The sequence below is a fragment of the Myotis davidii genome, unplaced genomic scaffold, assembly GCF_000327345.1.
Source record: "Myotis davidii unplaced genomic scaffold, ASM32734v1 scaffold226, whole genome shotgun sequence".
In the NCBI taxonomy this organism is placed as follows: Eukaryota; Metazoa; Chordata; class Mammalia; order Chiroptera; family Vespertilionidae; genus Myotis; species Myotis davidii.
In genome coordinates this window covers 3,467,124-3,484,798 of record NW_006297224.1, presented here as the reverse complement: position 1 = coordinate 3,484,798, position 17,675 = coordinate 3,467,124, and the positions used below count along the sequence as shown (strand labels likewise).

Sequence of the window (17,675 nt, the reverse complement as noted above, 5' to 3'; positions counted from 1 at the left end):
CTTTCTCATCTGTGAGCTGCTTTGATCCCTGGACTCCAAAGTGTTCAAGAGGCACTAATATGTCTTAGCACTGTAGTCAGTGACTACCAGACAACTATCATTGTTATTCTTAGCAGAACGCTACACATTAGTCCTTTATTATTATTTTTAATTATTATTTTATTATTATTATTGATTTTAGAGAGGAGGGGAGAGGGAGAGAGGGATAGAAACATCAATGATAAGAGAGAATCATTGAACAGCTGACTCCTGCACGCCCCTCACTGGGGATCGAGCCAGCAACCTGGGCATGTGCCCCTGATTGGAATTGAACCCAGGACCCTTCAGTCTGCAGGCTGACGCTCCATTCACTGAGCCAAACCAGCTAGAGCCACATTAGTCCTTTTAACTTAACATTTTAAAATCCATGTTCCCAAAGATGCTGAACATTGGACTTTCATTTAGGATTTAAAATACTCTATATCAGTGGTTCTCAACCTTCCTAATTCCGTGACCCTTTAATACAGTTCCTTATGTTGTGGTGACCCCCAACCATAAAATTATTTTCGTTGCTACTTCATAACTGTAATTTTGCTACTGTTATGAATCATAATGTAAATATCTGATATGCAGGATGTATTTTCATTGTTACAAATTGAACATAATTAAAGCATAGTGATTAATCACAAAACAATATGTAATTATATATGTGTTTTCCAATGGTCTTAGGCGACCCCTGTGAAAGGGTCATTCAAACCCCAAAGGGGTCTCGACCCACAGGTTGAGAACCGCTGCTCTACATCACAGTAGAATAACATCAAACATTTTTACAATCCTTTCGCAAACACTTCTTTATAGGCTTGTGAAGAAAGGGTAATTATTCTCACTTGTCAGAGGAGGAAACAAAAGCTAGAATGATTGTCCAAGGTCAACAGGTACCAAGTGGTAGTGTTGGCTCTTTCCAAGACACATGGGGGGTGCCAGGCATGTCGCAGGTGGTGTTTCTCTGGGGTAGGTCACATAGGTGCCAGTCCCCAATTCACCAAGCGTCTGCCATCTAACGACTGTTCACAGAGCCCTGAGCCTGCACAACGGCTGCTCTTGATTTAGGTGTCGATGCTTTCATTCTGACTGTAAAACTGTAACCGGCCCCTTGTCCTGATATGACTCGCTCTGTTCTCATGAAGGGATCACATTAACAAAAGAGCACAGACAATGTGCCAGGGTGGGAATGGGGCTTCTGATAAGAGCAAAAGGCCATTTTCATTGTGGTTCCAACGCCACTGACCTGAGCTAAGTGCAGAAAGAGGAGGAAACCGGAGTGTCCCGTTCCTTATGGGGGTCACGATCAATGGCTTTTCTCAGTGCTCCTTTCCATGGGGCAGCAGTGCGTGATCTGGGCTCAGGTCTCCGAGGCTGCAGGTGTGTTTGGGCAGTGAGTACCTCATGTGAACTCAAGCACCGTAGAAAGGTTTTGTTTTGGTTGTAGGTTTATCGTTATTAATTAGGGTTTTATAATTACAGAGAAGATATTTTTCTCCCCTCGTTGCCTTTCTCTTACTCCAATTCAAGGTCTGTACTTTCTATACTTTTTCAAATTACCTTTTCAAAGGAGTCTTTCTGACCACCCATATAAATATCACCCTCACCCACCCCATGCTTTTGGCTCTCTATTCCTTTACCTTCTCTATTAGTTTGTTCAAAGCACTTCCCTCACCTGACATATTATTTTTTCTTTTTTTTTTTTTCTGTCTCCCCGGCCGCAGAGCAGATGCTATCCCTCCTTTGTTTGCTGTTGTATCCAGACAAGCGCCTGACACATAGTAGAGCTCAGTAAATATTTGTTGAATGAATTACTGAATTCTTTAATCTACCCCAGCGTCTAGCAATCCCCAGCCTGCTGTAGAAGAGACCCTAGGAAAATAAACAGGAAGAAGTCATAGCAAAGTAGGGGGAAAACCTTAACTGACTTTTTTGCAGTCAGTTTCTAGCTTCGGATTGACTAGTTGATTGGGGGAAGGGAAGGATCAGAGTGGAGATGCTCTGGACTTGGGGTCGGTCGGAAGCAGAGAGTCAGAACTGCTCTCAGCCCCTGAGGGACATGCCCAAGCCTGGCCCTGGGCAGAGCTCGATTCCTGCCTGGACTGCCCTCCTCCAGACAGAAGTGAATATTCACTTAGATACACAAGGGCTTTGGTTAGTTTATTTCATTAGTTCGGTGGTAGGAGACAGTAGAGAGAAGCTGTGAGTACACTTTTTTGAGGTCCAGTGATTTGTTACAAGTTTGTTCTAAAGCTAGTAAGAAATATGGGCAGTGGATAAATCCTTCTGTATTCCAGTGCACTCGTGGGGTTTGGATTCGTGACTTTTGTAAAGTCTACTGGAAAACATCCAGTTATTGCTTAAGGTCTAGATCAATATCGCCTTTTCTAGGAAAGATTTTCTGACTCATTCCATGGACGGGTCAGTTCTTCAAGGTTAGTTCTCTGAAAGCCACCGGCCTGCTTTGTTCATATCGCTGACATCGGACGTGTACCCTGCTCATTTAAATGACTAATCATTAAAACAAAAAAAGAAAGAAAAAGAAATAAGTAAATGACTATTAGGCTAAGTGATACCCATTGGTAGTTCTCTCTGAGCACTAGGAAGCCAGAAATCATCTCATCACACCTCGTATCTCCAGTGTCCAGCGCACATGGTGGTACTCAGTGAATGCTGAGAAAATAGACAAGTGAATACATGAACAAGAGACTTCGATCCAGCCACAGCTATCTCATTGTTAAACGATATGAATATGTGTTTCCCCTCCATTCAGGCACTCTGATTGTTCTGAAACATCCCTATCCAAGAAAAGTGGAAGAACCTTCCATTTATGAATCGGTCCGGGTTCACACAGCAATGCAGACAGGAAGAACGGAGAATGATCTGGTGCCCACTGCGCCTTCGGTAAGTGGCCATCCATCTGACACAGCTTTCTGGCTGTCCAATAGCAATAAAGTGCAATAAGAGTAATACACTTTCAAAGTATGTTTGCTCACATAAAAATCCTCATTTGGGATATAAAACCTGAAAAAGAACATACGGTTTGAAGCTTATGACTCAGTTTATCTGGTTCAGCATAAATCACACACACACACACACACAAAATGCGATTATTGAGAGGATGTTAAATACTTAGAAAATAGCACTTAAATCTCCATCCTCACTTAGTCAAACTAGTTCATGCTAGAATAGGTGAAAGGTATTTAAGTTCACATAGTTGACTGTACTATTAGTCTTCAACCAGTTTCTAAAGTAAACAATTTTCTTCTACATTTCAACCATATATGGAAGAAAACTATTTTTCAAAAATATTGTCTTGCAAGCCCCGGAGATGCTATTTTTCCTGGCCTTTTTTTCCTTCACTGAATCAAGGGTACAGACAGAAAACACTGGCCCTTCTCTGTAACAGGGCCATTGTGCAGTCTGAGTGCCCCCAGAGCACTCATTGTTCTTCTGAGAGTCCACTTCTGTTTGTGCCGTGAGCTGTGACCCTGCAAAGATTCCTCTCCAGCACCCTCTGCCCTACATTATGCTCAAGGCTCCCCTATTCTCTTCCTTTTTGTTCGCTGACTCCTCCTGGTATAAGACATCTGGGTTTGCGCAGATAATAAAGAAGACAACACACAAATGAGACCTCAAGAACTAAATCTAGATAGCAACCATTACACATGAAAAACATTCACTTGGAGATATTCAGCCTCAATTCTATTAAAATATGTGTGACCTTTCTGTATCCAGGGCACTTTTCCTACTCTGCCACCAAAGACACCTCTCTTAAAAAACAGATTCACCAGATATCTTCCTGTTAACATCCTTCTGTGGTGTCCACGGTCTTCTCAGCTGGCCTGGACCCTGCTCACACCTCTGGCCTCACCTCAGGCTATGCCCACACTCACACTGTGGAACCTGCCTCTCTCAACAGCATGCATTTCTGATTGTGCTCCTCCTTCCTGCCCTGCATCTGAAATGCTACCAACGCCACACTGTCTCCTCATTTTTCAAGACTTGCATCAGGGATCAGTATCTTCCAGAAAGACTTCCAAGCTTCTCCTAGTCTCCTGTAAAATGCCCCTCTTCTGTGCTCCCAAGCACCCTCTGTTTCCCTTCATTCTGGACTTGTCATAGTGGGGGCTAACTGCCCTTCCCGGCAGCCTGACAATCCTCAGGACAGGAATCATGGCTTGGAGTGTAGCTTTTCAGCCTAGCCAGGTTCACAGCACACATTACATTCTTGTCACGAAGCTACATCGACTCAAAAATTAAGATTCTGCAAATTGGTTGAGAAAGATATTTTAGCTTTGTTAGAGTTGGAGGAGGAAGCATCAGACCTCAGAACTAAAGAAATTTCGGAAAATAAGACAAATCGTCATCAGACCAAAGAACAAATCAAGACCTACCTTTTAATTCTTTTTATTTTTCTCCTGTAGACCCCATTGTTCTTAACGCTCTTCTTTACCCTTCCCTACCCCACCACCTATCACTGCACCATCCCATTCACCTGTAGTCTCAGTTTAACATCACATTCTCCCCTTTACCCTTCTCCTAAAGGTCTTCATTCAAGGTCAATCGTACCACACCTTATGTGTGTCCTTTATCAACAGTAAAATGCAGGTAACACCTAATTTGAAGAGTTGTTGTGAGCATGAGAAGTAGAGAGAAGCAGATCACTTCAGACTCAAACCTGGAAGCCTTATTACTTACCTTCTTTGCTCACTCCAATTTGGGCAGGTATCAGATGATTTACCTGCCCAAATATCTAAATATGTCATATATAGAAGGTTCTGTATAAGGGAGTTTTTAAAACAGTGAGTGAATGGTTGAGAACGACTGCACTGGCACTATATAATCAGAAGTCCATGAAGTTTTTTGTGACAGAAAATTTAAAGGGTTTCTAGTGGCCCTAACCAGTTGGGCTCAGTGGATAGAGCATCGACCTGGGGACTGAAGGGTCGTGGGTTCGATTCCGGTCAAGGGCACATGCCCTGGCTGTGGGCCCAATCCCCAGTAGAAGGTGAGTAGGAGGCGGCCAGTTAATGATTCTCTATCATCATTGATGTTTCTATCTCTCTCTCTTCCTCTTCCTTCTTCTCTGAAATTAATAAAAATACCTTTTAAAAATAAAGGGTTTCTAGTAGATACTGAAGTATCTCTTATTAGTCCTCACTAGAGAATAATTGATCTCTGGACCAGCAGGCTGGGGAAATAGTCCTGGTTGGATCCGATGCTCTTGTCCCTTAATGAACATGAGTTATCAGCCTTCATTGTTGTCCCAGTGCCAACATGATGCTGTACCACCATCTCCAAACTGAGAGCTCTGAGGGCTTCTAGACTCCTATCTTCCCCTTTTGGGGTGCAGGTCTTTCATAAGCTCTAGCAGTAGAGAAAGAAAATTAAGTCCTAGTTACTGAAAAAAAGAACTTGCTTGAAGTGAAAATGAAAACAGATGTCCCATTGCCCAGAAATGTAGATGCTTGTGTAACACTGTTTAACATCCTTTGGCAACTGCTTTTGGGGAAATTACTATTTGTTTATGTTATACACAATATAGGATTGGGTTCCTGAGATAGGATGAAATTTAACTAACTTACTTATTTAAAGTTTTTTCTTTTTTAATTGACTTTATTGGGGTGACGCTGGTTAATAAAATTATATAGGTTTCAGGTGTACAATTCTGTAATACGTCATCTGTATATTGTATGGTGTGTTCACCACCCTAAGTCATATCTTTTTCCATCACCATTCACCCTCACTTTACCCACTTCTCCCTCCACCAGCCCCCTTTCCCACTGATAATCGCCATACTGTTGTCTGTCTATGAGGGTTTTTTTGTTTTGCTTAATCTATTTACCCTTTTCACCCAGCCCCTCAACCTCACTCCCCTCTGACAGCTGTCAGTCTGTTCTCTGTTTCTATGAGTCTGTTTCTATTTTGTTTGTTAGTTCATTAGCTTCCAATATAAGTGTAATCATATGGTCTTTCTTTGACTTATTTCACATAGCATAATACTCTCCAGGTCCATCCATGCTATTGTAAAAGGTAAGATTTTCTTTCAATTTTTTTTTTTCGGAAGAGTAGTATGCTATTGTGTAAACATACCACAGCTTTTTTATTCACTTACCTACTGATGAGCACTTGGGCTGCTTCCAAATCTTGGCTATTGTAAATAATGCTACAATGAAATAGGGGTGCATATATTCTTTCCAATTAGTGTTTGGAATTTCTTCATATATATTCCCCAAAGTGGAAGCACTGGGTCATAAGGCAGAGACAAGACTTACTGATGGATTGAATGTGCTATGTGAAAGAGAGCAACAGGGTAAACACTTCTCCATTTACTGAGATGGCTAAGGTTGCAGGAGGAGTGGGGTTTGAACCTGGGAAATGTAAAATACCAGTTAGTTATGTGGGTAGAGATTAAGTGACATAATATAGTCCAAGTGCCTAATGTAGCATAGGTCCTATCTAAAATGCCAGCTTCATTGCTTTCCTTTTGTGGTATTTTTAACAACTTCCTTCTAAAATTTCTGTTCCCTTGGCTTCTGCAATAACTTTCTTTATTCTGTTATCTCTTTAACATATTTCATAGTTGTTTTTCTTTGACATTCCCCTCGTATGTTTGCCTTTTTAAATATTCAGTCTTTGAAGCTCTTCTCACAGTTAACAATTTAGTGTCAATATTTCTAGCCTTTTTCTTGAATAAGATTACATATTATATATATAAACAAATAGATTATATCCTATATAATAAAAGGGTGATATGTAAATTGACCCTAAATGGCAGAACGACCACTGGACCAATCACTATGAGGCGCACTGACCACCTCTTGGTCTCTTTCCCCGCCGGCAGGCTCCGATCACCTGATGGCAAAAGGGGAACCAGGGGTGGGTGACGGGGCACATGGGCGGTGCCAGGCCAAGGCCCTGCCCTGCTGGTCACCCCACACACAGAGGGCTATCTGTTGCAGAGGCAGGGCCAGTTAGTGGGCGGAAATAGCAGACCTCTCGGTCTCTTCCCGAGGCCGTCAGGCACTGATCGCCCAATAGTGAATGGGGAACCGGGGGTGGGTGGTGGCGTGGGGTGGGGCTGGCTGTGGGGAAGATGGCCCTGATCACAGGCCAGGCCTAAGGACTGTACCCACACACAAATTTTGTGTGTCAGGCCTCTAGTATTAAATATAAAACAAATATATTATATATAATGAGCTCTTCATTGTAATTAGAGTTACAATGTGTTTGTTTAATTAATTATCTATGGAATCTTCATGTCCTTACATAGTCTTCTAAATCATCATTGAAACAAATTCCTAAAAATTCCAATATTTGGATATACCATTTTTATTTAGTTAATCCTCTGTTATGTTTTTATATTTTGGTTTTGGTGGTTGTCCAAGATTTTTTGAAAATATACATGCTATTTATTATTTTAAATAATTTCAGACTTACAGAAAAAATTGCAGGAATAGTACAAAGATTACATGATACACAAGAATAAACTTAAAATGGATTAAAGACTTAAATGTTAGACTCAAAACCATCAAAATCCTAAAAGAAAATATAGGCAGTAAAATCTCAGACATTTCTCATAGCAATATTTTCACTTTGAGCATGGAAAACAAAAGAAAAAATACACAAATGGGACTACATTAAATTAAAAAGATTTTGCAAGATGAAGGAAACCACCAACAAAATGAAAAGACAATCCACTGAATGGGAGAACATATTTACCAATGATGCAGAGAAGGGGTAACCTCATGCACTACTGGTAGGAATGCAGATTGGTGCAGCCACTGTGGAAAGCAGTATGGAGTTACCTCAAAAAATTGAAAATATGACCCAGTGATTCCACTTCTAGAAATATATCTGAAGAAACCTGAAACACTAATTCAAAAGAATATATCTACTCCTTTGTTCAGAGCAGAGTTATTTATAATAGCCAAGTAGGAAACCTTATCATTTGCAACAGCATGGATAGACCTGGAGAGTACTATGTCAAGTGAAATAAACCAGTCAGAGAAAGACCACATGATTTCACTTATATGTGGAATGTAATGAGCAAAATAAACAAAATAGAAACAGACTGATACAGAGAAAAACTGACAACTTTCAGAGGGTTGGGGGGCTGGTTGAAAAAGGTGAAGGGATTAAGCAAAGGAAAAAAACCTCATAGGCACAGACATCAACCTGATTATCAGAGGGAGAAGGGAGTGGGGGAGGTAGAAGTGGATAAAGTGGGGAGTGGGCCTAAGCCATCAGTAAGACATCCCCTGAGGGCTCCTGGACTGTGAGAGGGGGCAGGCCAGGCTGAGGGACCCACCCCCAGTGCACGAATTTTTGTGCACTTGGCCTCTAGTTCTACTATAAGAAAAAGCTTTTTATTTTCTGAATCTCTGCAATCATTTATTTTTATATCAATGTTTATAATCATGACTATCATTATTTATTTTGATCCTTTACATTTTCCCAGATTGGCCAATAAGAACCCATTCAAGGTGACTTCTATGTCATTATAGCCTCATAATTCTTTGAGAATTTTCTTACTTTCTGGTATAGCAAAAATGTTCCAGGCTTATCCTGTACATTCCTTACATCCATATCTAAAATCAGCTATTTCTCCAAGAAATTCTGCTCTTTTTTCCTGGCCAGCAGTACTTTAGAAGCCAAGACCTGGGTACCATGCTTATTGTTATTGGGATGTCACTCTCCCAGCCCACTCTGAGAACAGAGTAGCAGACGTATATATTAAATACAGATGTACACATACCTATGTTGATACCTATATTTATTTCTACTGCTATTTCTAGATCTACCTCTCTACATATATTTATATATCTATACCTATCTATCCATCATCTATCTATGGGTTCCTGCCAATACCGCCAATCCTTATCCAACACTGTAAGGCTCATTCTAGTTTTTCCACTTTTCATCTTTGTAGCTCCCTTCTCCCACAGTGAGAAATATAGACCCCATTATCTTCAACACACATATGTGTGATCAATCAAATGTAACACTCTCCTATTGCCCAGGAACCACTGCCCAGCCATTGCCACTCCTACCCTCACCTCACATGCCAACCTAGCCTGACTTGCCTCTAAAACTAAGCCTTGTCTGCCACCTCATTCCCCCAGGCAGAAAGCCCTCCTCACCTGCCAGCCTTCAACATGAAATTCCAAGCTGTGCAGCCACTGTTGTCCACACAGATGCTCTCTGTACCCTGCTTGGTCCCACCCAGTTCTGAGGTGGAATGCCCTCACGTTGATACCTTCTTGCTCCACCCCACCCAATGACTTTTGACTAAAGTTAAGGCAGGCAGGCAGGCACACAAGCAGATAAAAAGGATGGTAGGAAGACTCATCCTTTATTTTTAAACATTTAGGTGGTTTCCAATTTGGGACACGTATAAATATCTTTCCTGTTACAGATCATAAATCTTTTAAAAGATGAACCTGCTATATAATTATTTCCTTTCTTACCTCCTGAGAACATGAATAAAATTAATATTCTCAGCTCTTCCCTCTGCCACCGTCCACTTATCTACCAAAACCTTACAAAAATACTAGATTTGTAGCATATTGCTTGGATGGAGGTAAGATGAAATGGGTAGCATAATTTCTTAGCTTGATTTCAATGAACAATTCTATAAGGGCCTTCTATATAACAATTTACCCTTAATTATTTTGCCTGCAACAACCCAAAATCTTAATTTTTTTTCCATTTCCATAATATGACAACCAAATGAACTTCGGTCACTTCAATTTCCTTTAAATGTCAAAATAAATCCAACTGATTATGCTAAATCAAATTCACCAATATTGTTTAATATTATTTAAATGAACACTTGGGAAGTTCATTCTTACTTTAATGCTGTAAGAATTTTAAAAGAAGTGCTGATATTTATTTCTTGCTTTAACTCTTTTTATTGTGGTAGTTGTTGTTCCTCTTTTTATTTGGAGGGAGAATTCACCTCAGGAAAAAATACTCTGGAAACTCCCATAAAAAGAACCTTGACGTCAACTAAGTTATTTCCCAATTTTTACTCACTTTTTCCTTACTAATATAAGATATATTGTAACACCATATTAGAACAAAATATCCTACCAGGAGTTCAATTTCTGCCGAAACCTATACATTTCTTCATCTTAGGGTTCTTATTTTATGCAAATTTCTATTACTACAGTCCCTTACCATTTGTTACATTTTATAGTTGCTGGGGAAGTGTATGATATGATGTATGTGTTAGTAGAAATGACTAATTCTCACTTCCAATTCCTTTTGGATGAATCAAGTATAAATAAACCTGCATTCCAGAAAGTCTGTTTCATGGAATACAGGTCTCCAAAGATGGTCTAAGAGGGGTTTGGTGGAGGATTGTGCAATAAAATAAATATTGGAGTGGTATTTCCAACATTCCCTTTTAAAAAGTCACATCAGCATAATACAGACTTTGGGAAGCACGGAAGTGAAGAAATTCCTTCATTTTGCTTAATCCAGTTTCCCAAATGTGTTGACCCAGCGACAGTGTGTGCGGGCATGCTGTGTGCCTAATACCCTGCAGCAATCCAAGCCGCTGGGTTTCACAGGACACACTTTGCCCAACACTGACTTTTATAAGTGGCACGATGTGGGTTATTGTGTGCAAATAGCTAAGTCCTGTTCGAAGAGAGTATTTCAGTGGTTGCCTGTTGCTACAGAATTATGCAAGACAATCCAGTCTGACAGTCTCTAACAACACAGGAAGGATTTTCAAGGGCCTCGGTGAAGAATGAAAGGTGATTATTTAAAGATCAAAGGCAAACGTGTTTTATTTAAAGGCAGGACAGAAATAGAAAGACAAAGATCATGTTGCCATAGTTCTGGGCTTCACTTGCTGCTTCTCTCTTTTCCAGCTGGGCACCAAGGAAGGCTACCTCACCAAGCAGGGAGGCCTGGTCAAGGTAAGGAGGCGTGTGCTGCTAGTGCCAGGCGTGAAGAAAGACATGTCATGTAGACTCAGTTCTCACTTTGACCCTTTTGAAAAGCATAACTGCCTGCCCATTTCGACCTAGTTATAAGATTTACCTATTTCAAGGGTTCATCTTAATGGCCAGCATTAGCTAAAATTCTGGAAAATTACTTGACTATTTTCTGACAGAGCCTAAAGTCTCAGAGTAGCCTACAGTTAATACCCAAGAAAAAAAAAATACAATCCTTTTTTAATGGAATGATGGAGGAGGAGGAGCAAGTTAACTCCAGCAAATTTATATAAAAACATTTTATTAACAAAGGAGTTAAAATTGTATAAAATTTTAGCTAAATGTGGGCAAAACCCATCACTGGCATTAATTTAACTATGTTGTGTGTGTTTCTTTAAATCCCAAAGAAAACACAATTTAGGACTTGACTACTCCCGGCCATCTAATTGTCCCTCCACTTATGTGATCATATTTTTGAAGTTACTCTTTTACTGTGCCAAGAAGACCTTCATGTAATCTCTCTACCCTTCCTACTTAAAGAGTCAGGGCACTTAACATCTCTCAAGGGTACGTCCCTGCTTGAATTGAACCTACATATTTATTTAGTGATTTGTGTCCCTACTGGACTGGATGCTCCCTGAGGACAGGAAGTATTCGTATTCACAGCAGATTTATTTTTAAATCCGTTGTTACTTCTTTAACCAGGCACATTGGCACTCAGCATAAGATTAGTGTTCAGTTAGCAAACAAAGAGATGTGGGGAACAACAGTTTTTGCCATCAATGCCGTAGAATTCTTAGGCAAAGTTTAGAGTACTGTGTGGTTTGAGGTTCCTAAACCTCAATTTGCATATTTGTAAAACAAGAATAATAATATTTGGCATTGTATGAGAATTGGCTATATGTAAACCTTCAAGGATAGTATGTAGCCCGCAGCAGATGCTCAAAAAATGATATGTATTCTTCTTATAAGAGAGTTAATAAGATGAAAATTTTAGAGTTTATTATAAAACACCTTGAATATTTACAGTAGGCTATTTTTTGTTTAAATATGCCAATGATATCCTTGCCTTTACCATGAGTTTAATGCACAGAATCATTGTAATTTTTCTAGGTATTTTGAAACTTTTTATCCGAAATGACACCTCAAGAATATTTTCTTGTATCTAATCTTTTAGACTTGTTTTAATCAAAGGGAAACTATCTCGTTGAAATACTGCATTTCTGTATTCCAAACCTACATGTTCTGATTATTTCTTTCTCAGACCTGGAAAACAAGGTGGTTCACTTTGCACAGGAATGAACTGAAATACTTCAAAGATCAGATGGTGAGAAACATAATAATACATTTTCCCTTTAAAAATCAGCTCTCTAGATGAAAGGAACATCTGCCTTTAAAATCCCTAAAATTTTCCTTATGAACACCTGAAATACCTAATAAATCAGTGGAGAGGTGAGTTCTTGATTCCTGAAACGAGCCAAGTTTTTTGTTTGTTTGTTTGTTTTTGCAAAGATGAGATGTGTATCCCAGGAACTGCTCTTTGGGACCAGCTAAACTAGGGCAATAGAATTCCTTTCCTGCCACAAAGTATTAACTGCTTTTTACAGCGATTTCTCCCCCTATTAAAAGTATGTCCAGGTCCCATATCCATTTCACTAAACCAATTTAAATTTATTCGGTTTCTTCTCACTTGCCCAGTGCAAAATTTCTGAGTAAGTAGAAGTTTAAAAACGCAAAAGATGCCCTCACTGGTTTGGCTCAGTGGACAGAGCATCTGCCTGCGGATGGAAGGGTCCCAGGTTTGATTTCGGTCAAGGGCACATGTCCAGGTTGTGGGCTCGATCCCCAGTAGGGGGAATGCCAGAGGCAGCTGATCAATGATTCTCTCTCATCATTGATGTATCTCTCTCTCTCTTCTCTGAAATCAACAAAAATATATCTTAAAAAAACAAAACAAATTTAAAAACCACAAGAGAAAAATGACACCCTTCCATATGTTAAAATCCATCTCCATCAAATTAAAATTGATAAACCAATGTCCTCATAGTGCTCAGTAGGCCAACTTCCAAACCAGGATTGCATTTCTTCCCTTAGTAGGTTTTCTATTATCCATCCCCTTGGTGAAAGGGAAATTGACAGTTACACATAGTGGAGGATTTGTTAGGGAAATACGTGATGAACAGATCTGTGTTTTTTATGATGACATAGGTTGTTTTTTTTGTGTGTTTTTTTAAGTCACCAGAACCAATTCGGATCCTAGACTTAACAGAATGTTCAGCTGTACAGTTTGATTACTCACAGGAAAGAGTAAACTGTTTTTGGTAAGTTGTTTTATAAGGAAAATGTTTTTAAAGTCTCCTTGCCAGGTGTTTTAACTGAGGAATAAGAAACTATGTCTTAATGTGTACAAATATTTTGATCTGGGTGGCGTGGGCGTTTATGTTAGGAGCGCACATCTGCCAGATACAATTGATTAGGCTGTGCACTGCCCAAGTGTGATACGCATAAGAGGATGCCATTCACTGTAAACAGCTTTATTCTTTGGAGTCTTCTCCTCAGTTATATCTTTGTTAACTCCAATGATGGGCGATTTGTATTGTTAAGACAATTTCTGGGAGATGACAAAAAAGCGTTTTGTTCTAACAATCAGTCTAGCATGACAATTTTCTAACTGGGAGAAGTCAAGTATTTTGAGAAAGAGGTGTCTTATTTCCCACCAATTTTTATTTTAAAGTTTTCAAGCATACAAAAGTTGACATATATCCCTCACCTAGATACATCAATTGTTAATATTTTGCCATATTTGCTTTATCCCTATCTAATCACATTTTTACCTGAACCAGTTGAAGATAAATTGCAGGCACCATGACACACTATCCCTAAATACTTCAAGATGCATCTCCTAAGAATAAAAGTGTCACTGATACAACTACAATACCATTATCACACCTAAGAAAATTAACATTAATTCTATAGTATCAACCAAGAGTAGACATCTTCAAAAATTTGCATAAAGAAATCATATGAGCTAGAAAGGATTTATATTTCTCATATAACAAAGTACTTGGAGACAGGCAGCTGTCTTGACAAGGTCAGGTCCTGTGCCTCTACAGTTTTGTTGGCCTTTTCCTCAAGCTTGCTACTCCAGACTTCATGTAAGTCATGACGAAAGATGTAGGGGTGGCCTCAGCTATGCCTGTCCATTTTTATCAGGAAGGCAGGTATTTCCCCAGAAAGGCTCCTATCAGATTTCCCCTCATATCTCATTGGCCTGGACTGGGTCCCATGGCTATTGTCGGCAGCAGAGGAAGCAAGAAAAGAGTACTAGCATCATTAGAGTTGACTTCAACTAATTATAATTTATCATCTAACTCATGGCCATGGAATTCTGTTGGTAAGAAGAAAGGAAAATATCTGTATTAAGAGCCAAGTAATAAGCTCTCCCATAGGGAATACCAAACAACGATGATTCCAGAAACCAGTTTTGTACAATGTGTGTACAATGTCACTCCCTCCCTCCCCCCACAGCCCACCCACCCCTCGATTGGACCTAGCATCAAGGTGTACCTTCTGTACACAGGGACTGGCCTCTCATCTATTCAGCATTAATTACTGGTATAGACAGAATATGCTATGTGGACTTTAGGATATAGAAACCATTCTGAATTTTAGTTCAAGGCTTTTTTTTCATGAAAGGGAAAAAGATGTTTGGTACTTTGCATCTAAACTGTAAGCACAGGGAGTATGGGCAAGATGTAAGCTAAGGCTGACCTTATTAGTCAAATGATTTTGACTCTATAGTCAAAGAGACAATCAAATGAAGAGCTATCATATATTAGAACAAGTCTTTTGTGCCTAGTCGGGAAGTTCATCTTCCCTCCAGCAGAGACTAACTCATGGCCAGAGATGGGCAGAAGGACTAGCTAAGGAGTTTGTTTCATTGTCCTTTTCTCCCCATCTTAAATAGCTAACACAGCCTACATCCACAGGGGGCAGCATTTTTCTCACTGAAGCACGCTAACCCAAATGAGTTCCTTCATCAAACTCTTCTCTATGTTGCATGTTCTTTGAATCATAGCACAGGTTCTGAGTCATTTTACAGATCAGCCGAATAAACATGGAAGTGTTGTATTCAGTCTAAGACAAAAGGACGTGGGGGTGTCCTGGACAAACCTCTTCTTTGAATTCTCATTAGAAAATATAAGTCTAGCCCATAATGATAACATGACTCCACAACACCCTTGACATTTCTGCAGAGTACTGGCAGGAATAGCAGGTTGCTTCCCAGGCCCTTTGTCAATTCTTGTTTTCTTGGAGTACTCTAATTAGTGTTTAACTAATACACATTCCGCCTGGAGTGTCTTACCTTCTTTCTTTTGTCCTATCAGCTTAGTATTTCCATTCAGGACATTTTACCTCTGTGCAAAGACAGGAGTAGAAGCTGATGAGTGGATCAAGATATTACGCTGGAAACTGGTGAGTTAAACGAGTTTTCTGGATGGATGCCTACTACTCAGAAATAACATGGCGATGATTTAAGACATATTTCTGTTGAAAGAATCAGACAATCCTGAGACTCACTGGGATATCTACTTGCAGGCTTGTGGAATAGTCTGTTCATTCTTTTGGGACATGGAAGGGCTGCAGAAAGGGGTAATAAGAGACAGGATGAACCTGCACTGTGGTCTCAGCCCCAGAGCCTTCCCCTTACACCTGAGTGTCTATCGGTCTTCCTTTAAGTGTGCAGGCTTGGCCAACTTTGCCTGGAGGAGGACAAGTGGGACCAGAAAGTCAGAAAGAGGAAAGCTGACATATTTCTATAGTAGAAAATCCTTTTAAATTGCCAGAGAAGAAAGCTTGCCCTGAGTACTTAGCTTAATTTCCAGCATAAGCATTACTTTATCCAGGTCAAGGACAAAAGGTAATTTAACTGCTTCCTACATGCCTCCCAGGGGAAATATGGTGTGCTTATAAAAATGTATGGATCTCATACATTTTTCATATGTGATTGTAAGTTAGTGAACTGTTATCCCAGAACTTGGCCTTAAAGCTTTCTAAAGTTTCCTGTGGACATATTATCTTGAAACCGTGGATGTTTTTTACGAGAAACAAATTTTCCTAATTAAGTTTTTATGAAGTTAGCTGATAATTAGAATCTTGTTGAAACTTCCTTTCTAGATACTGGAACTTTTGGTTTGGTTATCTTTTCAGTTTGAGATCCAAATAAATATAACACTCATTTGAGATGGTTCTAATGTATTTGATATTCAGTGGAAAATATTTTGCCATGTGTAAACTTAGCTGAGATATGAGTGAATTTCTTATTTTTTCTGTTTTGTAATTATGCAAGCAACATATAATTATTATTGAAAAGTTAAGGTTAAAAATACATCAAATGCACATAGTTTCAGACTTTTCCCTATGCCAATAAATATTTTAAAACAAAATCTAATAATTCTTAAGTGTTGTTTACCTGCTCACTCTACCTAATAACATATTATGAACATCTTCCCATATCAATAAATTTAGATCTCTGTCTTCTTTAGATTCATTTACTAGTATTGCACTTTATGGATAAGTATAAGTATTAGGCCAATTCCCAATATGCACAAGTTTGAGCAACCACTTTACTATAGTTCTCCTGGAAAAAAAAAAATTAAAACTTGGGGAGGGAGCATATGATAATTAATTTATAATTGCATGGTTTTCTTACTAATCAGCATGTCTTATTTAATATTTGTTCAAGCGAGAGTTATCTTAAAATTGCTCAATAATACATACACACGTTTGTGCATTTTATTACAGTCTCAAATAAGAAAACAGCTCGACCAAAGGGAAGGCACAATCCGATCTCATTCATTCATCTTTAAGTAGACCTTTCCCTCGGGGATGCCCGGGCCGGACAGCAGGGTGGCATGCTCACCACTGCTGTGATCCACAGCAGGCCTCCGCTGAAAGCTGACTACGAATTTTTCTTTAAAAACAAATCGAAAGCAGATGCTGATTTGGATCTTTCTGAACACACCACATCTGCTGACTCATGGGAAGCTGCTGCCCTTCAAGATGATGTCATCTCCTTCAGAATACCGAGTCACCGTCGTTATGATGAAAACTGGTGCGGCCAGCTGCCATACCCAGTGTGCTCACTCTGAGAACGCACAACAGAAGAGAACGGGCTTGTGTTTTCCCTTATTGTGGTCCAAGCTTGTGGACTTGGTTTGCCCTGAGTCCCACTCTGTGTCATGGTCAGCTTATCTGACATCCAGGTTGTGCTACTACCCAGGAAGGAAACACCTGTCTACTTTGAGGCTCAGGCTGCCTCTTTAGAAAGTATATTGAGATAACAAACAACAAACATTGGGTTGGGCAGGGGGAAACAGGGTTATTCTTCTCTCACCCCCCTTTTATACAAAAAACAAAACAATTTCCAAACTACAATAGATAATGTTTGTAGTATTTATTTTCTCTTTGTAAAAGGCTCAGAAATTTGGTGGGTTCTTCATTCCCTTCTAATGATAAACCTGTGAGAACTAAATGTCTTATGGATGATTAGGTAGAACCATAAAGGAAGGTATAATCTAAAATGTCCTTTAGTCCTAACTGGTTTGGCTCACTGGATAGAGCGTCGGCCTGGGGACTGAAGAGTCTCGGGTTCGATTCCGGTCAAGGGCATGTACCTTGGTTGCAGGCACATCCCCAGTA

The 17,675-nt window shown here is 39.7% G+C and overlaps 1 protein-coding gene across 5 annotated transcripts in view; it reads left to right on the top strand.

The window, feature by feature from the left end:
- The window catches only part of DAPP1 (dual adaptor of phosphotyrosine and 3-phosphoinositides), a 45,968-nt gene extending 28,563 nt beyond the window's left edge, over positions 1-17,405 (top strand). For 4 of the 5 annotated variants that reach the window (XM_015569999.1, XM_015569998.1, XM_015570001.1 and 1 more), the window contains 6 exons: positions 2,795-2,925; positions 10,908-10,955; positions 12,238-12,300; positions 13,209-13,294; positions 15,362-15,449; positions 16,779-17,405. In XM_015569999.1, the coding sequence (XP_015425485.1) occupies positions 2,795-2,925; positions 10,908-10,955; positions 12,238-12,300; positions 13,209-13,294; positions 15,362-15,449; positions 16,779-16,847 (485 nt within the window). In that variant the 3' untranslated portion in view covers positions 16,848-17,405. The remainder of the gene's footprint in view (positions 1-2,794; positions 2,926-10,907; positions 10,956-12,237; positions 12,301-13,208; positions 13,295-15,361; positions 15,450-16,778) is intronic. The other variant, XM_015570000.1, reaches the window with a different exon arrangement.
- Positions 17,406-17,675: the final 270 nt, after the last annotated feature.